General features: G+C 40.7%; 1 protein-coding gene across 2 annotated transcripts in view; it reads right to left on the reverse strand.

Annotated features, from left to right (window-relative positions):
* Positions 1-15570, reverse strand: part of FNDC1 (fibronectin type III domain containing 1) — a 66602-nt gene that overhangs the window by 17912 nt on the left and 33120 nt on the right. The window contains exons 7-13 of one of the 2 annotated variants that reach the window (XM_066994159.1): positions 14447-14635; positions 11301-13694; positions 10116-10231; positions 8548-8659; positions 7215-7583; positions 2355-2420; positions 111-272 (exon numbers count right to left, since the gene is read on the reverse strand). In XM_066994159.1, coding sequence (XP_066850260.1) covers positions 111-272; positions 2355-2420; positions 7215-7583; positions 8548-8659; positions 10116-10231; positions 11301-13694; positions 14447-14635 — 3408 coding nt within the window. Of the gene's footprint in view, positions 1-110; positions 273-2354; positions 2424-7214; positions 7584-8547; positions 8660-10115; positions 10232-11300; positions 13695-14446; positions 14636-15570 lie in introns of both variants that reach the window. The other variant, XM_048067870.2, reaches the window with a different exon arrangement.

Here is a 15570-nt window from a genome sequence, read left to right on the forward strand (position 1 = left end):
TGTTGGATATGTCTGTGCAATGGCCTCAGCATAAGGGCTGACCCCCCCGAAAAAACAAGAATTACTCGCAGCACAAGTAGCAAGCTACATAAAATAAAGGATATCCTTACCAGTGAACCGTTTCTTCCCAGCAATATCATATTCTGACACAGGGCCAGAGCCAACAACACTAGTCTCTGGATAGTCTATTTCTGATTCAGTTGTTGTAGAAGCGGTGGTGGTAGTGACAGTGGTGGTGGTTGGTGGCAAAGTGCTCTCAAAGAACTCGTAATCTTCAAAGGAAACATAAAATAAAAACATTAGCCTGCTTCAACATGAAGCTCAACTTTTGGCTCAACTGTGAGAAGGGAAATATTTCTGTTACCAGACACAACCCCAAAGGAGTGCTATGCATCCTCCCACAGCTGCTGCACAGTCCTTATGGACTCATGGTCAATCACACCTCAGTCTTGCAAGGGCTTCTACCAAACTGATGGACAGCAAACATAAATACTAATGCCAACGGTGGCTAGGACCTCACTCACACAGGTAAAAAGGGTGACAATAAACAAATGTATTCATATAGCCATACTCTGAACGCACTTCATCTGCCACCTCCCCTTACAACCCCCCAAAAGAAGACAGTACAGTAACCAAACCCCTGGTCACAGCCCTCAGATGCCAAAGAAGGGAGATGAGGGAGTAAAAAATATGGCTTTTTAAGCCACCTGTGCATTGTTCTTCTAAAATCTTAGAGCTGGTTCATACTACTCTTAAATTTTCCCACAACTTAGAGGCATGGAGGCATGAATACTTGCCATCCATGGTCTCATTAGGGAAAGTAATTTGGCAAACGTGAATCTCCTGATATTTGGTCCTCTTTGGTATTCAGTCCAATTGAATCCAGTGCTCTTTGCAAAGCCACCGTGCTACAATACTGACACACAAAATAAAGTAAAAGAAACATTTGGCATCCCTGCATTGTCCTATTGTACAGGCTATGGAAAGTCAGCTGTCTGCTTTGACTGTTTTCTCCTAACACTGCTGAAATCTGTTTTCTGTAGGTGACCTGCCCCTGAAGGGAGCCCCAGCAAAATAACTGCACACTGAGTATATTCCACTTACACAAGGATATAAGGAACGTGCTTTGTAAGACTTGTGCAGTTCTAAGTTCATCTTCTCCTTCCCACATTCTAAACATTAGCTTCAGTATGAAGCTATCAGAATAAAAAGCACAAAAGTCTAGGATATTTTCCTTACAGCTGCTGCACTCTCTTTTACAAAGTTCTTTCTCTCTCTCTCTCTTTTTTTTTTTTTTTTTCCTTTGGATTGGTTTGACTTAAATTCCCAGCACTGCATCCACAAAGAATAAACTTTATTATTCTGGAGCCATAAATTCTACTACAAAGCTGATGCTAAAAAGCTTTGAGTTTAGCAGAGGTCTGTATTTATCTGCTTTAATATGTGGGAGTAGCAGATGAATCTGAGGAATACAAGAAGCAGAACATCAGAAGTTAGTGGTGACATAAAATGAATACTAGTTCCAGTAATTTATTATTTGCATTCCCTGTGCAAACTTTTAATTAAACGCTAGGATTTGAAGCTTCTTCTTAAGCTAAGTTTTACGTGTCCTGACTTATAATAACAAGAAGGCATGAATTATAACCCCCCAAAATGTTTCCCTCTTCTACTTCTATCTGTTTTCAAATCTCTTTAATTTAAGTTCCACGTGGATTCAGCAGACTATTTTATATGTAGGTGATCTCATTCAGTATGAGAATGTTTTATAGTCTAAATGAAGACTACAGATCAAAAAAAAATGACAAAAAATATTCATAATGCTGAATTAATAATTCATTAGCACTCTAGTGATAAAAACTCAAGTTTCCAGGAATCATATAATACTTTGATTTTCTACTTTAAAAGAATCTAGTGGCTTTGGCCTGGGTTAGAAGTTGTACCAGAGAAAGTCTAGCATTGAAGAGGTGAGTGTATGAACCAGCTCTGAATGCGATTTATTTCCAGAATAGGTTCCTGTTAGATTGCAGGACTGACAGAAAGGGACCCTCAGGCCCAGAAACAGTAGCATTTGCACCATGGCTCTTCACATATGTCACAGGGCTCTGGAAAGCTTTTCCATATTGCCACTGCTTGCTTAAGCTCCCGTGCATCAACCTGTCACCCCAAACCCAACTCCAAAGAAAGAAAAGGGGAAAACAAAACAGTAAAAGTCTCTACTTCACAGAAACACAGAATCATCTAGATTGGAAGAGACCTCCAAGATCACCTAGTCCAACCTCTGACCTAACACTAACAAGTCCTCCACTAAACCGTATCAGCTATACTTGCAACAGATATTTAGAATTAAACAGTACCATCATCATATATCACATATGCTTCTGGAGTTGCTGTCACATCTGAATCCAGTCCTGAGAATGTGTCTACTGAAGGAAAAAGAAAAAAAATCATGTAAGAATTCAATAGCCTCCCTAGTAAGATACTCCTGGAATAAAGTTTAAAATAAAAAATTTTATTCAGTTGATTTGTAAAGAAATAAAACAAATGCCAAGTTTCTGGATAACACAGTGACAGTCCCCTCTGCTCATTTAGAATAACAAATCAATAACTAGTCACAACAGCTAGGAATTTTGCTGGGAGAAAAATGGTCAAGAGCTACTACTAAAAATAGAGTGTAATGCACCTTCCAGGGGCTCCGACCTGCACCCTGGGGGTTTTGGAGCAAAGACAGACTGCCTGCACCTACGTAATGATCAAGTCAGGATTTGACAATATTTTATAGTCTCAGGAGCAGCAAATAAGAAATTTATATACTATATATATATATGTCCAAGAAAATCAAATAAACATAAAACTTCTATTCAAATATCTTTTACAGGGCAATAAAAATCAAGCAATCCACAGAGCCATGCCATTTATAGACTACGTCAATGCAGTCCCAAAGGAATGGATTTGTACAAGGAGGCAATTGGTGCTGGATCTCTCAGGGTTTTACTTTGCACTAGCTCTACTATGATCCAGAGGACTGAACGGCCATGACAGGTCAGGACACAGACATACTGAAACACCATTTCTGCTTTAGTTTCATTCAGAAGGAATTCAGATTGTTCACACTTCGACTGCTCCACAGTGCAGATGAAAGCATGCCAAGTAGAGACGATTATGAGGTGCACATCAAGAGCTCCCAGTTTAGCCCAAAAACTAACGCAAATGCACCCATTGTCTTCTTAAATGCCTGTTCCTGTATATCATCTCAGTCTCTCTGCAGGTCACGCGTCCAGTACCTGACACACCAACCGTCAGCTACCTCATCTTGTGAATTCTGGAGGCTTCCTACCATGCTCCGAGAAATACATTTCTCCACATGTTATTATGGGAAGCCAAAGAGTACGCAAAGTTCAGGTTAGCCATGAAAAGCAATGCAAAGAAAGCAGAAGTGTTGCGCTGGAATCCACGGCCGGTAAAATCAGAGGTCTCCAATGAAATGTTGGGGTTGAGGAAAGGGTAGTACACAAATACAAGCAAGAGAAAGGCAGCATTGACTATCCAAAATTTGGTAATGGTTCTTTAAAAAAAAAAAAAAAGATATGAAAGAAAAAAAAATGATATTTTTACTATACCAGTACTATGAGCATTACAAAATTTCAACAGCCAACCTCAAGTAACTTACAAATATAATCTGAATGATACATTTTCATTTTGCCTTTTTTTTTTTTTATTATTTTTTACTTAGAACCAACAAGTATTGTACAAAGACTGGTATTTTTCTACTGCAATCAGTTTCTTTAAAAACAGCTCGAATCACACAGCAGTGATTTTAATTCCAAAATAAGCTATGAAAACACAGGAAATTGGTTAATTCTTGCCAGACTTTCATATAGCAAAAGCTGACATTTTCTCATGGCAGACTTCTGCGGCCTCTCTTCAGGAGATCAGCCACTTACTTTAAAGCCTCTTCACTTCTCCGAGGCTAGATAGATCCTCTGTGGAATTCTGCAGAGCTTCTCACCCCAGTTAGCTGGTATTATCACTGTCTGCAATGTATGCACTTCTCTTTGATTATATCCAAGTAATCAGGAGGCTTGGGTTTGCAAAGCTGAAGTCCTTCAGGGGCAGATTTCAACCCATTCACACCTATTAGCTAATCAGCCCTCGTCCACATAAAATCCAGTGTAAATAAATCTTACTTTCTATTTCTGTGCTAGTGCAGCATCTTCTATTTCACTGTGTTTCTTTAGCACTAGCTGTGGCGCGAAGGCAACAGGGATACTCCCCATAGTACCTGTCATTTTAATTTTCTCCACATAAACCAGCTGCAGTCCTCCAGCTAGCTCCAAGCACCCTCGCTGCAGCTTTTCTATTAACCCTGCCCATACCAAGTGAAGCTAAGTTTTGTTTGCCATCTGTAAGGACGGCAGACCACCCAACAACCACTCTGTTCTCACACAAAGCAAGTGGTTAGGAATCAACATCTAATCTTTGTGAGATCAAGAAAAATGTTCAGCTGGTTTCACTGGCAAATCATGCCTGTGCGGTCAAACTCCTTCTTGAAAGTTCAAGACTGCTGAATCTAGCGAAATGTTGATGATAAATTCTGCTGGGTCAAGCAAAAATTCTGCCAGAGAGTAAGCAAATTTGCCAAAGCGCGAGTCGAACATGTGGTGGTGTTTTTTAGCGCTTGTAGGCTCTGACTGTTTGGGAGTAAAGCTCTTAGCAACAAAATATCAAGCTTTGGCAGAATAAGTATTTCATTAAAGGAACTGGAGTATTTTCCAGATGAATTTTAAAGGGAAAGACAATATAAAAATATGATTTGGAAACAATCAAGGGAGAACTGCATGAAATGTTTTGATAGCTCAAGTAGTAGTTGTTTATCCCTCTTGAAACAGATGCAGCACTTGCTAAACAAACAGCAACCATTAAATAAATACTATAGTGATGCTTTCTCTTCAAGCAAGTTCCTCTATGGAACAGGCAGGTTGTTTTGCTGCATTCATCAACTGTTGAGGCAGGTCACCGGGATGAAAAAAAAAAAAAAAAAAAAAAGGAAAAATGCAAGAAAATCCCATTAATTACTCTTCAGAGAAACTTTCATACTTGCAAGGTAGGAATTAATATTTCTCATGTTATAACGTGAGTAAGAAGTGGAAATCCAGCATCATCTTATGCTTTCAGTCTTCCACTTCGAAGCATTTACAGACTTACTGTTGAAACGTCAGGCAGTTTAGGAGTGACTTTAGGAGACATTCTCACAGAACTCACAATCCGTATAAAAAAAAAACAACAAAAAACACTGTTCTTCATTCATGCCTCTAACAAAGTTCAAAGGTTCCTCAGGCATATCTGGTAGAAGGCAAAAAAACCCACAAACAAACAAAATAAAAACCACAAACACCCAAGCAGAATGTTTATAAATACTCATAAAATCACAAGAATTGCCTAACCCACAGCTCTCCTAAAAATAACACTGAAAGTTTTCTATTGTTCAGCTTCCGGAGCCTATGCTCAGACTCCGGCCAACCATATTTCATGAACTGTTATTGTTCTTATAATATATATTCTCAGAAGATGTCCTTCAGGTAATAAATAGCACAGGCCAAAGAGACAAGGCACTACAGGATCATAAGCAACATTTAAGGCAAGCAAAAGAAGCTGTTGGGAGTGGGAGGGACACCAACACTGCTGAAAATTATGGTCCCCTCCAGGCAACTTTGAAAATACCAGTTTGACCACACAGAGCAATATTTGTAACATATTTGTAAACACAGTTAAGAACATTGAAGGCACCAAAGAGAAAACCAAAAAATCTTCAAATAAATATTTAATGATGATGTCACATATATATATATATATGCTTTTGTGTATATGTACACATACCTATCTATGCATATATATATATATATGCATACCCTCTCCTGTAAGTACAGTCCAACATGGGGCTAATTGTTGCATAAATATTAATACTATAAATCATTGTCATTCCATCTGTGCATGGCAATATTATCTATGACTCATTACTTATCGAGTATACTTGGCAAGTGAATTTTCAGTCTTCTGAAATCTTTTCCAAAGATGCTATCCTTACACTCATTCTTAGTTGCTGAAGCCACATCTTTCTGTATCTTCTGCACTCTTCAACGTGACGGCTCAGGTTTTCAGGCCACAGTTACATGACCTATTTGTAAATCTTCTTTGGCTTCAGAAACACAGCTGTACAAGGGAAAGCTAAATGCGCTTAATTACCTATTGAAACTGGCTACAACAATTGGCAAATGTGTGACTGCCAACCCCTTGTTTAGGTTATGGGCATGCTTCTGCTGCCTGGGTGTAGATTATGCAGGGGACTACCTATAAGTGGAAAGGATAAGGACTGCCATGGTGCTTGCTGATCCAGTTTTATAAAATAAGTAGATTTGCATTGTAAAATAAACTGATTTGCAATCCAACATTCAGGTGATGAAAGGATAAAACCTGGTAGGAACAGGCTCAAGACCCCATGACTCCGGTGGATTTATATTTGTTTACTTTGGATTTCAGTTTGGCACCACATCCTAAACTTGTATAACTGCAACAGAGAAATAATGACATGAACCAACACAGTTTTCAACTTTCAGATGAGAAAGAAATTATTGTACAAATCTCAGCCTTATCTGTGCAGAGCCAGGGTTGTCTTTCCCCAGATTCATCAATGCTGGGCTACAGTCCTGCTTGAAAAGCTCTATCTCTTAAGAGTTGGCAACATAACAAGAATTTCATTTTGTTTGTCCTACTATAGCCGAAAAGAGAGATTTTTCAGAACTTTTGGTGAGAAATAAACACAAAACAGAAAAAATGTATAGTGTCTTTCAGGTCCTTCCCTGGTCTGAACTGGAGTGAGGATTTGATTCTAGGTGGGTGCTTTGACCACAAAAACTACTGCCTGTGTTTGTGCACGTGTGCATGAACATATGTGAAAAGACTGGATCCAGCAAAAGGCAAGGATTTTGCTGAAATAAACGTATTTACATGAAAAAACTTCAGCTTCGGGGCAATTTGACATTTTTAGTGGAAATGCATTTTTACACACAAACCCTTCTCCATCTTCTCTAATCTTGGCTCCTACCTCATCATGTGGACCAAAATCTTCAGAGGCAAATTCTCTCCTGCTTTACAATTGTGCAAATGAGCTGTATAAACAGCACAACCAAAGAATTTCAAACAGCCCAAAAGGAAGTTACCTTCTGCATTGCACTCTGGCAGGCCGTCGAACCCTATCAGCAAGTTGCCCTCGTCATCATACTGCCCATAGGTGCCTGGAGGACAGGTTGGGGGTGGTTTCTCAGTGGGTGGTTCAGTTGTGGTTGGTTCAGGAGTGGTGGTGGTAGTTGTAGCAATAGTAGTTGTAGTCGTTGTGGTAGTCGTCGTGGGAATCGTTGTAGTAGTAGTTGAGGGAGTGGTTGTTTTCTTAATCATTTCAAGTCCAATCAGAGGTTTCCCTCCAAGGCTTATTATTGGTTTATCTTGTGCACTTGCTACTGGCTTACTAAATCTGCCGTGTCCAAATAAAGGTAGTCCATCAGGACTCACCATTGGGGCACCCTTTTCATCTAGGAGAAAGAACAAAACCAAAAAATCTCATTTATTAATCCGTTGAAGGTTTATAGTACAGTATTTAATGATAGTAGATACCACAAGAACACAGACTGCAATTAGAGCCTCCTGTAATTAAGCTGACAGAGAAGAATGTTGTTATCTAGGAAAGACCCATGGCTAAGGAAATTAGAAAAAGCTTCCAAGAAACCTCAGGTAAACCGCAGTGCTGTTCACTTTATCAGCTGTTTGATAACATTTCTTGGGAAGACTGCAGGGAAATTTTACTTCAGAATCACAACGTGCAGACAGTGCCTGCATTTAATCTCAGCCAATCTCTTAACTGTTGATGAAAAGTACGATGAAACAATATACTGCTCCCTGTCAAACATGTACAAGGAAGAACTGGGATAAGATGGTGAGATGCTGTCACTGCAGATAAACATTTGTGCCAAGTTCTGGATACTGCAAGTATTCATGCTCAGCAGTTTAACAGCAGGCAGTGAATCTGCATTTAAGATCTTTTCAGATTAATTAATATGCAACCAGCACTGTTTTCACAGATCACATACTGGGCTCTTTACTAGTTGTGTTCAGTTTCAGAAAAGAAATAAAATCATACACATATGAGTGGTACAGTCTAGTGGTGGGGAATAATTATTTTTATGTATAGAAAGAAATAAATAAGCATAAATCTCTATTCTGGCTCAGTTCTGCAGTCCTTTCTAATGCTGATACAAGGGAGACAGATTTGATTCTTGCTGCCACGTACTCAGGAGACTTGCAGGATGCCTCCAAGCATCCCTAGGTCCTAATATGTGCTGACTGCCTCATTGTGACCTAGAGCACAGAAACCCCAAGTGGCCAGCATGGGACCTGGGGATGATTAGAGTACACAACAGCTCAAAGATTTGTACAGTGGGCACAACGAAAAAAAAAAAAAGTACATTTTTTTTCTGTAAGAAGGAAGTTATCACTTACCAACAATTGTACGTCCATCCCCTCCTAATTTCACTCGGAGAGGTTTGCCTTGGGAATCTTGGAGGTATTTTCCTTCAACGTTTAACACTAGTCCTCGGTCAAGATCTACAATCTAAAAGCAATAGATGGACTCAAATTTAGCTAATACAAGAGAATGTGAAATGAAGTCTCAAAGCAGCAGAAATCCTGCTGAAATCTCACATGTTAAGCGTAATATTCAGGAATAGGTAGAAAATAGAAAAGAAATCACTACAGACAGACTTTTAAAAGGGAGTCACTAATTGTGTAGGAGTCACCGAAAAATTACCACTGAAGAAGGCAAATCCCTAGGAGCTGGGCTCCAGAGTTGCACAAGAACTATATTTCTATCGCCTTCTATGGCATGCTCACACACACAAGAGCAACTCTTTTGACTGTCTTGGGCTGCACAACTCCTAAGGTGGATTACTGTAATATTGATTTGGGTATGACCCTGAGTCCTTTTGAAAATGGGATTTAAAAGTATGTTTATTAATCAAAATATATATATAATACTACTAATAATAAATAGAAATAAAATTAGACTAGTTAGTTTAGATTGAAATGTCAGTGAAAACCAAATAGCTAAGATTTTAGTTGGGGTAAGAGACTGAAGAAAAGCCTCTGTCTCGTAAAACAAATCTGTCCAAGAGAATTTAATTGAATTCAAGAGGTGACTTCAGTTCACATCCAATCCTTATTGCTATTTCAACCCAAAATAGCTGAATTGTATGCTGGTTTAACCTGGGTTAATATACACAGGCACAGAACACAAAATAATGTAGCACAGAACACAAAAATACAAAAAGCAGCTAAGTGCTGAGAAGAAACTGGGAAGAGGACACGAGCAGCACTTTCAAGTTGGCAAGGAAGACTTGACTTTGGTGCTGGGGAAAAGGCTGTAGCAGGAGGGACAGAAAATCATGAGATCAGACAAAGTCTGGGCATTTTGGCACCTATCTGGACTTCCCATTAATGGTGCCCGAGCTCTTCTGTAAATACCACTAGGAACTTTGTGCATGAACCACAAAACCCTTGAAGGTGTCACCTCCAGGCCTGTCACTCCAGAGAAGTTACTGTGACACATGTGCGTTCACAGCATCGTGCCACTTGTGGAGTGGCTTGGTGTGTCCACACTTTTTCACAAGCTTCTCCCTGGAGCATGCATCTGGAAGACGCATCGCTGAGCCCATCCTTCACAGGAACTGTGCCAGGCAGTTTCCACACATGCTGCACAGCGGGCAAGCCCCGAGTCCCTGCATAGTACAAGTCTCCCTGACTGTGAGGAAAAATGTTTTGCTAAATCTATAGGAGTAATGCCATAGTTGAAAATTCAAGCCATTAGACTTTAAATCAGACATCTGAAATGTTCAAATAATGAAACGCAGTATTTGTCTTTAGACTGAAGCAGAAAAGTGGAATTACATCACTAAACACAACCTCATTTTACAGCTTCTTTGGCTGGTGACACTGTGCTCTCTTTTCTCAACGAAAAAGTATGTAAAATAAAAGGCCAAAGCATCTTGAATTTGCAGAGAAGGTCACCCTACCCACTTTGTTCCTTGAGGGCCATTGATTACTCTCTGTCCACTTGGTTTTCCATTATTACCAGGTAGTATTTTTCCATTTCCATTTTTTGTTGTAAGATTAGGCCTGCCATTGTAACCTGAAACAGAGAAAAAATACACTATTCTGAAGAAAGCTGTGCATACTACATAGCACAACCTAAATGCAAAGAAATTCAAAACCTATTATGAATGTACCGTTAAGTGCAAATCCTGTGGAAGTATTTTACTGGTGCAGGTTATAAAACGACTCCCACTAGCCACCCCTAACTTTGTGTTACAGTGCAGATACTCAGGACTTTGTCATTATAACATGCCTTGGAATCTGTGTTCAATATTCAAACATTAAGCAACCAACCCAAGCTGTAACATCACTGCTGGATCTGAGTAGCCATACAAAGCCCAGTCCAGCAGCTCCCTTGGGTTGCCATGCACTGCAGAGGAGGTAGAAACGCTGCCGATAAAATGTTTTGGGACTCTGTAAACATCTGGGGAACATGTTGAGGGAAGAAACAGTTACTAAACGGAACAACTTTCTTAACCTATCCTTACACAAAGCTGCAGTGATGAACTGCAATGAGAGGAGATGTGAATTACCTCCCTGTTTTTTACCTCTAAAAGCGATGGCTCTCCTTCTCTAGCTACGCAGAAGCCCACAGCTCAGAACTGGAGAAGCTGTGGTACTGACCTGCAGCCCCTCCAGCTCAGAAAGGGCAGCAATTTTCCCATCCTATCTCAGAGACTTGCCTCCAGAAAATATACATGAAAGGATTATAGATAAATGAACTCTCCACAGCCATCGACCTCCTGACTCCATGGCTAGCAGTAAGCCGGTGTCCTACCTCCATACAGAAAGCTTTTAAGCTTTCTTGTCACAAATCTCATTCTCCATGTTATTATTTAAGGTTGACTCCCATCTGAAAGCTCTGCAAGCTGGTGGACTTCCACACAACATCGAATCTGACTAAAGCATAGAAAACAAAAAAGCACAGCCACATGGTTCACGTGGGCACTACATCACACTTAGACAATGTCCTTAAGAACTGGGTTCTCCCGGAGAACCACCAAAATAAAAAGTAATATGCTATACTAAATAACTGTATTTTCATCTTATTGCTGATCTTATGAAAAACTCAGTTCAGTAAGGTTACTAGAACAAAGATAAGATACCTTGCCTATAAGGAGGTCTAACAAATTGTCGCTGTGAAGGGCTCCGTAGCCTGGAGTTCAGCAGTCGCTGTCGAGGGGACAGAGTGGAAGAAGAAACTGTTGGAGGAACAGTATGCGCTGTTGTAGATGCAGAAGGACGCGGCCAGACAAAGCTTGGTTTAGATGGGGTATGTTTGTTAGGGGAATGAGTAATTCGTGACGCTATAGCAGAGCTGCCTGGTGATTCAGGAGAAGACATTTTTAATGTTGGAGTTTCTTCCTTCTCTTCCTCTTCAGATCTTAGTTTGTGAGGTAGAAGAGTGTCCATAGATTTCCTTGTATTGCTAGTGGTATCATCATATGTGTTTTTGTTACCTCTAGAAACAGAAGGGGACCACTTTGCTGCCAAAGATGTGGGTTTCTCTTCCCCTTCTTTCTCATCATATTCACTGTAATAATCATCCTCTTCATTAGAAACTGACTGACGAGATTTAGAAGAGGAGGAAGGAACTTTTTGAGGAAGTTCAGTTTTGGACATTTTAGATGGCAACAGGCCATATTTTTTCTCTGTTTGGGACACTGTTCTTGTATCAGCCCTAGATCGAGTAGGTAATGAAGGACGAGTTTGCCTTGAAGAAGTGGATGGCAGCTTTAAATTATACTGATTTTCTTTTGCTGTGTCACTGGCAGAACTGGAGTCTGGCTGAGTAAGTTTTGAATTGTAGGAAGGTACCTGAGAACGTGGCTGCTGTTGCTTTGAGAGAGACGAGCTTGAGCTTCCCTGAGAGAAAGATGCAGGTAATCCCCTAGAAGAGGACACCTCTTTAGGAAACACAGAGTGGCTGCTGGCTCTGTCACTGCCTTCTGTTACGTCCTCATCATCGTCTTCCTGCAATTCTTCATTGCTCTTGGATAAGACAGGGGATGGGAGGCGCCGGCCCCTGGAATGCAGTAAGGAAGGACTGGTTTGTGCCTTCTGCAGAGGCTCTGAGCGGGAGGTCTTCTGGGATGGAAGATGAGAGGGGAATGTCTTTTTAGGCAAAGACACGCTTGGTTTGGATTGAGCAAGGGTTTCTTTTACTTCTTGACTTTCCTGCTCTTCAAGCTTGTGTTTAGAAAGAGGAGGCTGCAAAGAATGCTTTTCTGGAGCTGCTACTCGACTTTGTTGTTCTTCTCCTGAGTCAGAGTGGGGTGACTTTTCACTGTGTGTCTCTCTGAGGTGAGAATCAGGATCAACATGAGGATTTCTTCTCTTCGAATAGATGGCTGAAGAAGACTGCCTGGAAGAGGGTAGAGAGGGATTGTGTGCAACATCTGGAAGTAAGGGTTTTTCATCTTGTGAGTCCTCCCTGTAACTCTTATCAACATCCTTTCCATTAGATTTGGCACTGGTGGAGGAGTGAGAGTGAGGTGAAGAGTGACCAGAAACAGCAGACCTCGATGAAACCGCCACCGCTGCTAATTTTGAATCCTTCCATGTCCGAGAACTGGAGCCTGAGGGAAGCCTTGTTTGCTGTGACCTAGAACTGGGCTGCCCTGCTCTGCCCTCCGCTTCCTCACTGTCAAATTCATTTTGATTGTCACGAGCACGGGAGTCTGTTGATTTGGAAGAGGGTTGGTGTGAATGACCTACAGACCCAGACCTACTTGGATGGCTTGGGACCACCTCGTGAGACACAGCAGACTGACGGTTTGGTGGCAAAGCCAGGCGACTGGGCTCTGAAGTTTTAGAAGGCACTTTCACCAGCACAGAATCTGGCTTTTCTTCCACATTACCAGCAAGATCATTATTCTTAGTAGGCAGAGAAAGGGAAGAAGCTTTAGGAGAAGGCACATTAGCATTGCTTTGCCGCAGTTGCTTTGTTTCATTGTCTGTGTATTTAGGAACAGACGAGGCAGAAGAGCGCTGTGCTGAGGACGGTAACAATGCTGATGGCTCATGTTTCTCTGTGTTTGCCTGCCGTGACACGTCTGATGTGTGGGTTCGAACAGGGGTCCTCCCTGCAGTAAGGACAGGGTGCACCGTCCGACTGGGGGACACTGGTCTAACAACCCTCCTCTGATCCTCAGCTTTTGGTGGCATCGTTGCAGCTTCTTCGGATGAATTGTGATCATCTGTCACTTCGGTGGACTGGAGATCAGATTCCAGCTCTTCTGTCTTTCTGGAAGGTAACTGAGATTTACTTAGGACCCCTCCTCGAGACAAGATTTTATTCTTGTATTCAGAAAGAAGACTCTTTTTATCACTAACACCAGGTGAACGAACAGATGACTGCTTAGAGGAAAGTGACGTCTGGACTTTCGAAGAAACAGAGGAAGTCTGAGAAGGAGATGAACCAGTATTCACAGGTTTTTTAGCCTCTGAATTGTCTTGAATATTTTTTTGTTGGTGAGCAACTGAATCTTCATTGGGAGCTGAAATAAAAAAGTGTTTATTCATAACAATACAAGAAACACAAAAACAGAGCAAGAAAATAAATCAGCCAGGTAGCAAGAACAAGACAGCACAGGAGAATATGAGACAGTATTTACTTTTGTACTAACCTATTTATATGGAATTATCATAACTTGGGTAAAACTTAAAGCAATTAAAATCAAATATCTAAAAGCAGGGACTGTAACATCCTATCAGTGTAATCAAATCTTTAGCAGAACTTAGCCACGTTGATGACATGGTTTTGCACTGTCCCATCTGAGGCTGTGGCTCACATTTTTAGTTCATTCAGCAAATCCTCACAACAGCATCCCTTTAGCAAGAAAGCAAACACAGAGTTGTATCTGAGTAGGCTGATGTAGCTGACCTTAAAGAGCGAGACTTTTCAAGAATAGCACAACCAAAGAACCAGGTGTGTTTTTCTTTGGCCTTTGGATAATAAGAGCACATACTGTATTCAGGTGGCATACCAGGAAATAAATACATACCATACGCTATTTAAAATATTACAATGTCCATAATATTACATGATGCAGAGTGACGAACACTTATCTACAAGCATCACTTTGGACAACATAATGAGAAAAAAAAGGTAGCAGAAACAGTGGTAAAGAAGTGAAATCCAACGGGTTAGGTGGAGTGCAGAGGAAGCTAAGAAGTCAATGAGAATGAATATAACTGGGCTCAAGAAAGAATTGGCAGACTAAGCAATTGGTGAGTGGCTGGTTCTTACCTGCTGGGATGGCGACACTGAAGGCTTTAGACTGAGGACCTGGTCCCCTCCTGTTTGCAGCACGAATTTTGAAAATATAGCGCTCCCCGGCCTGCAGACCATCTATTATGGCTGATGTTGTAGCTCCAGAGTAGGTGATGGACTTTGCTCCAAAAGGCTTGAGAGCGGGGGCGTATGAAAGAATGTATTCTGAAATGATTTGGCAGACGGTTGGAAGGAGGAAACTGAAAACAGTCCTGTTTCCAGCGGACAGACTGTATGGGTAGGATGAATTAGAACGTGCATTACTAAAATTAATACACTAGCAATGCACGCTGAGTCAACAGCTGGAGTATAAAGACATGATTATATATATATTGGTAAGTTGAATAAATATTTGTTCATCTTAATAGGAAGAAAAAAAAACCAAATCATGTCAATGTGCTAATGACTGAGATAGAATATGTTGGCTATACCTCTGTAAAATACATAGACAACAATCCCCATCAGTGTGAAGAGTCACCAATAAGAGCAGGACGACAGCTGTGCGTTCCAGGGAAGTGGTGGGGAACATGAGAAAGTTACAGCACCAACTACTGCGTGGTTTGGTGTGCTGCACCAGGAGGCCATTTATTGTTTCTGGACACTGACCAATGAAGGAAAAAAAAAAGGAAAAAAAAAATTCTCCGAAAAAATTAACTGCCCCAAATCAAAAACAGAAGAAAGCTAAAAAGAGAAAATGTTCTGGAGGTAGAAAACATATATGAACACTGCCAGGAAAATATGAACTGCCCTACTGCCTGTGGAAATCCAGTCTGGAAGACGGTGCAAATGTTAGGTAGATTGCAGCTCACTACAGTCAGAGTACCTGTGCTGTTACAACCAACAGAGCCTGAGCAGATGTTAGGATTCCCAGGGGAAAGAGAAATTTTATACCTACTGATTAGTTACTATGACATCTGCAACACACAAGCCGGAGAACATTCTTGCAAAACATAAGTTGTTCATAATGGTGGATAACCCACAATCATGTTGCTGACTGTAGCAATGTCAACAGCAAATAATAAAGTTTTAAATTTTTCTTTCCCATGGCAACTATTTGGATGAAGATCAAAATGGTGTATTCACATAATTATCTTTCAAAA

The sequence above is a fragment of the Anser cygnoides genome, chromosome 3 (genome assembly GCF_040182565.1).
Source record: "Anser cygnoides isolate HZ-2024a breed goose chromosome 3, Taihu_goose_T2T_genome, whole genome shotgun sequence".
Lineage (NCBI taxonomy): Eukaryota > Metazoa > Chordata > Aves > Anseriformes > Anatidae > Anser > Anser cygnoides.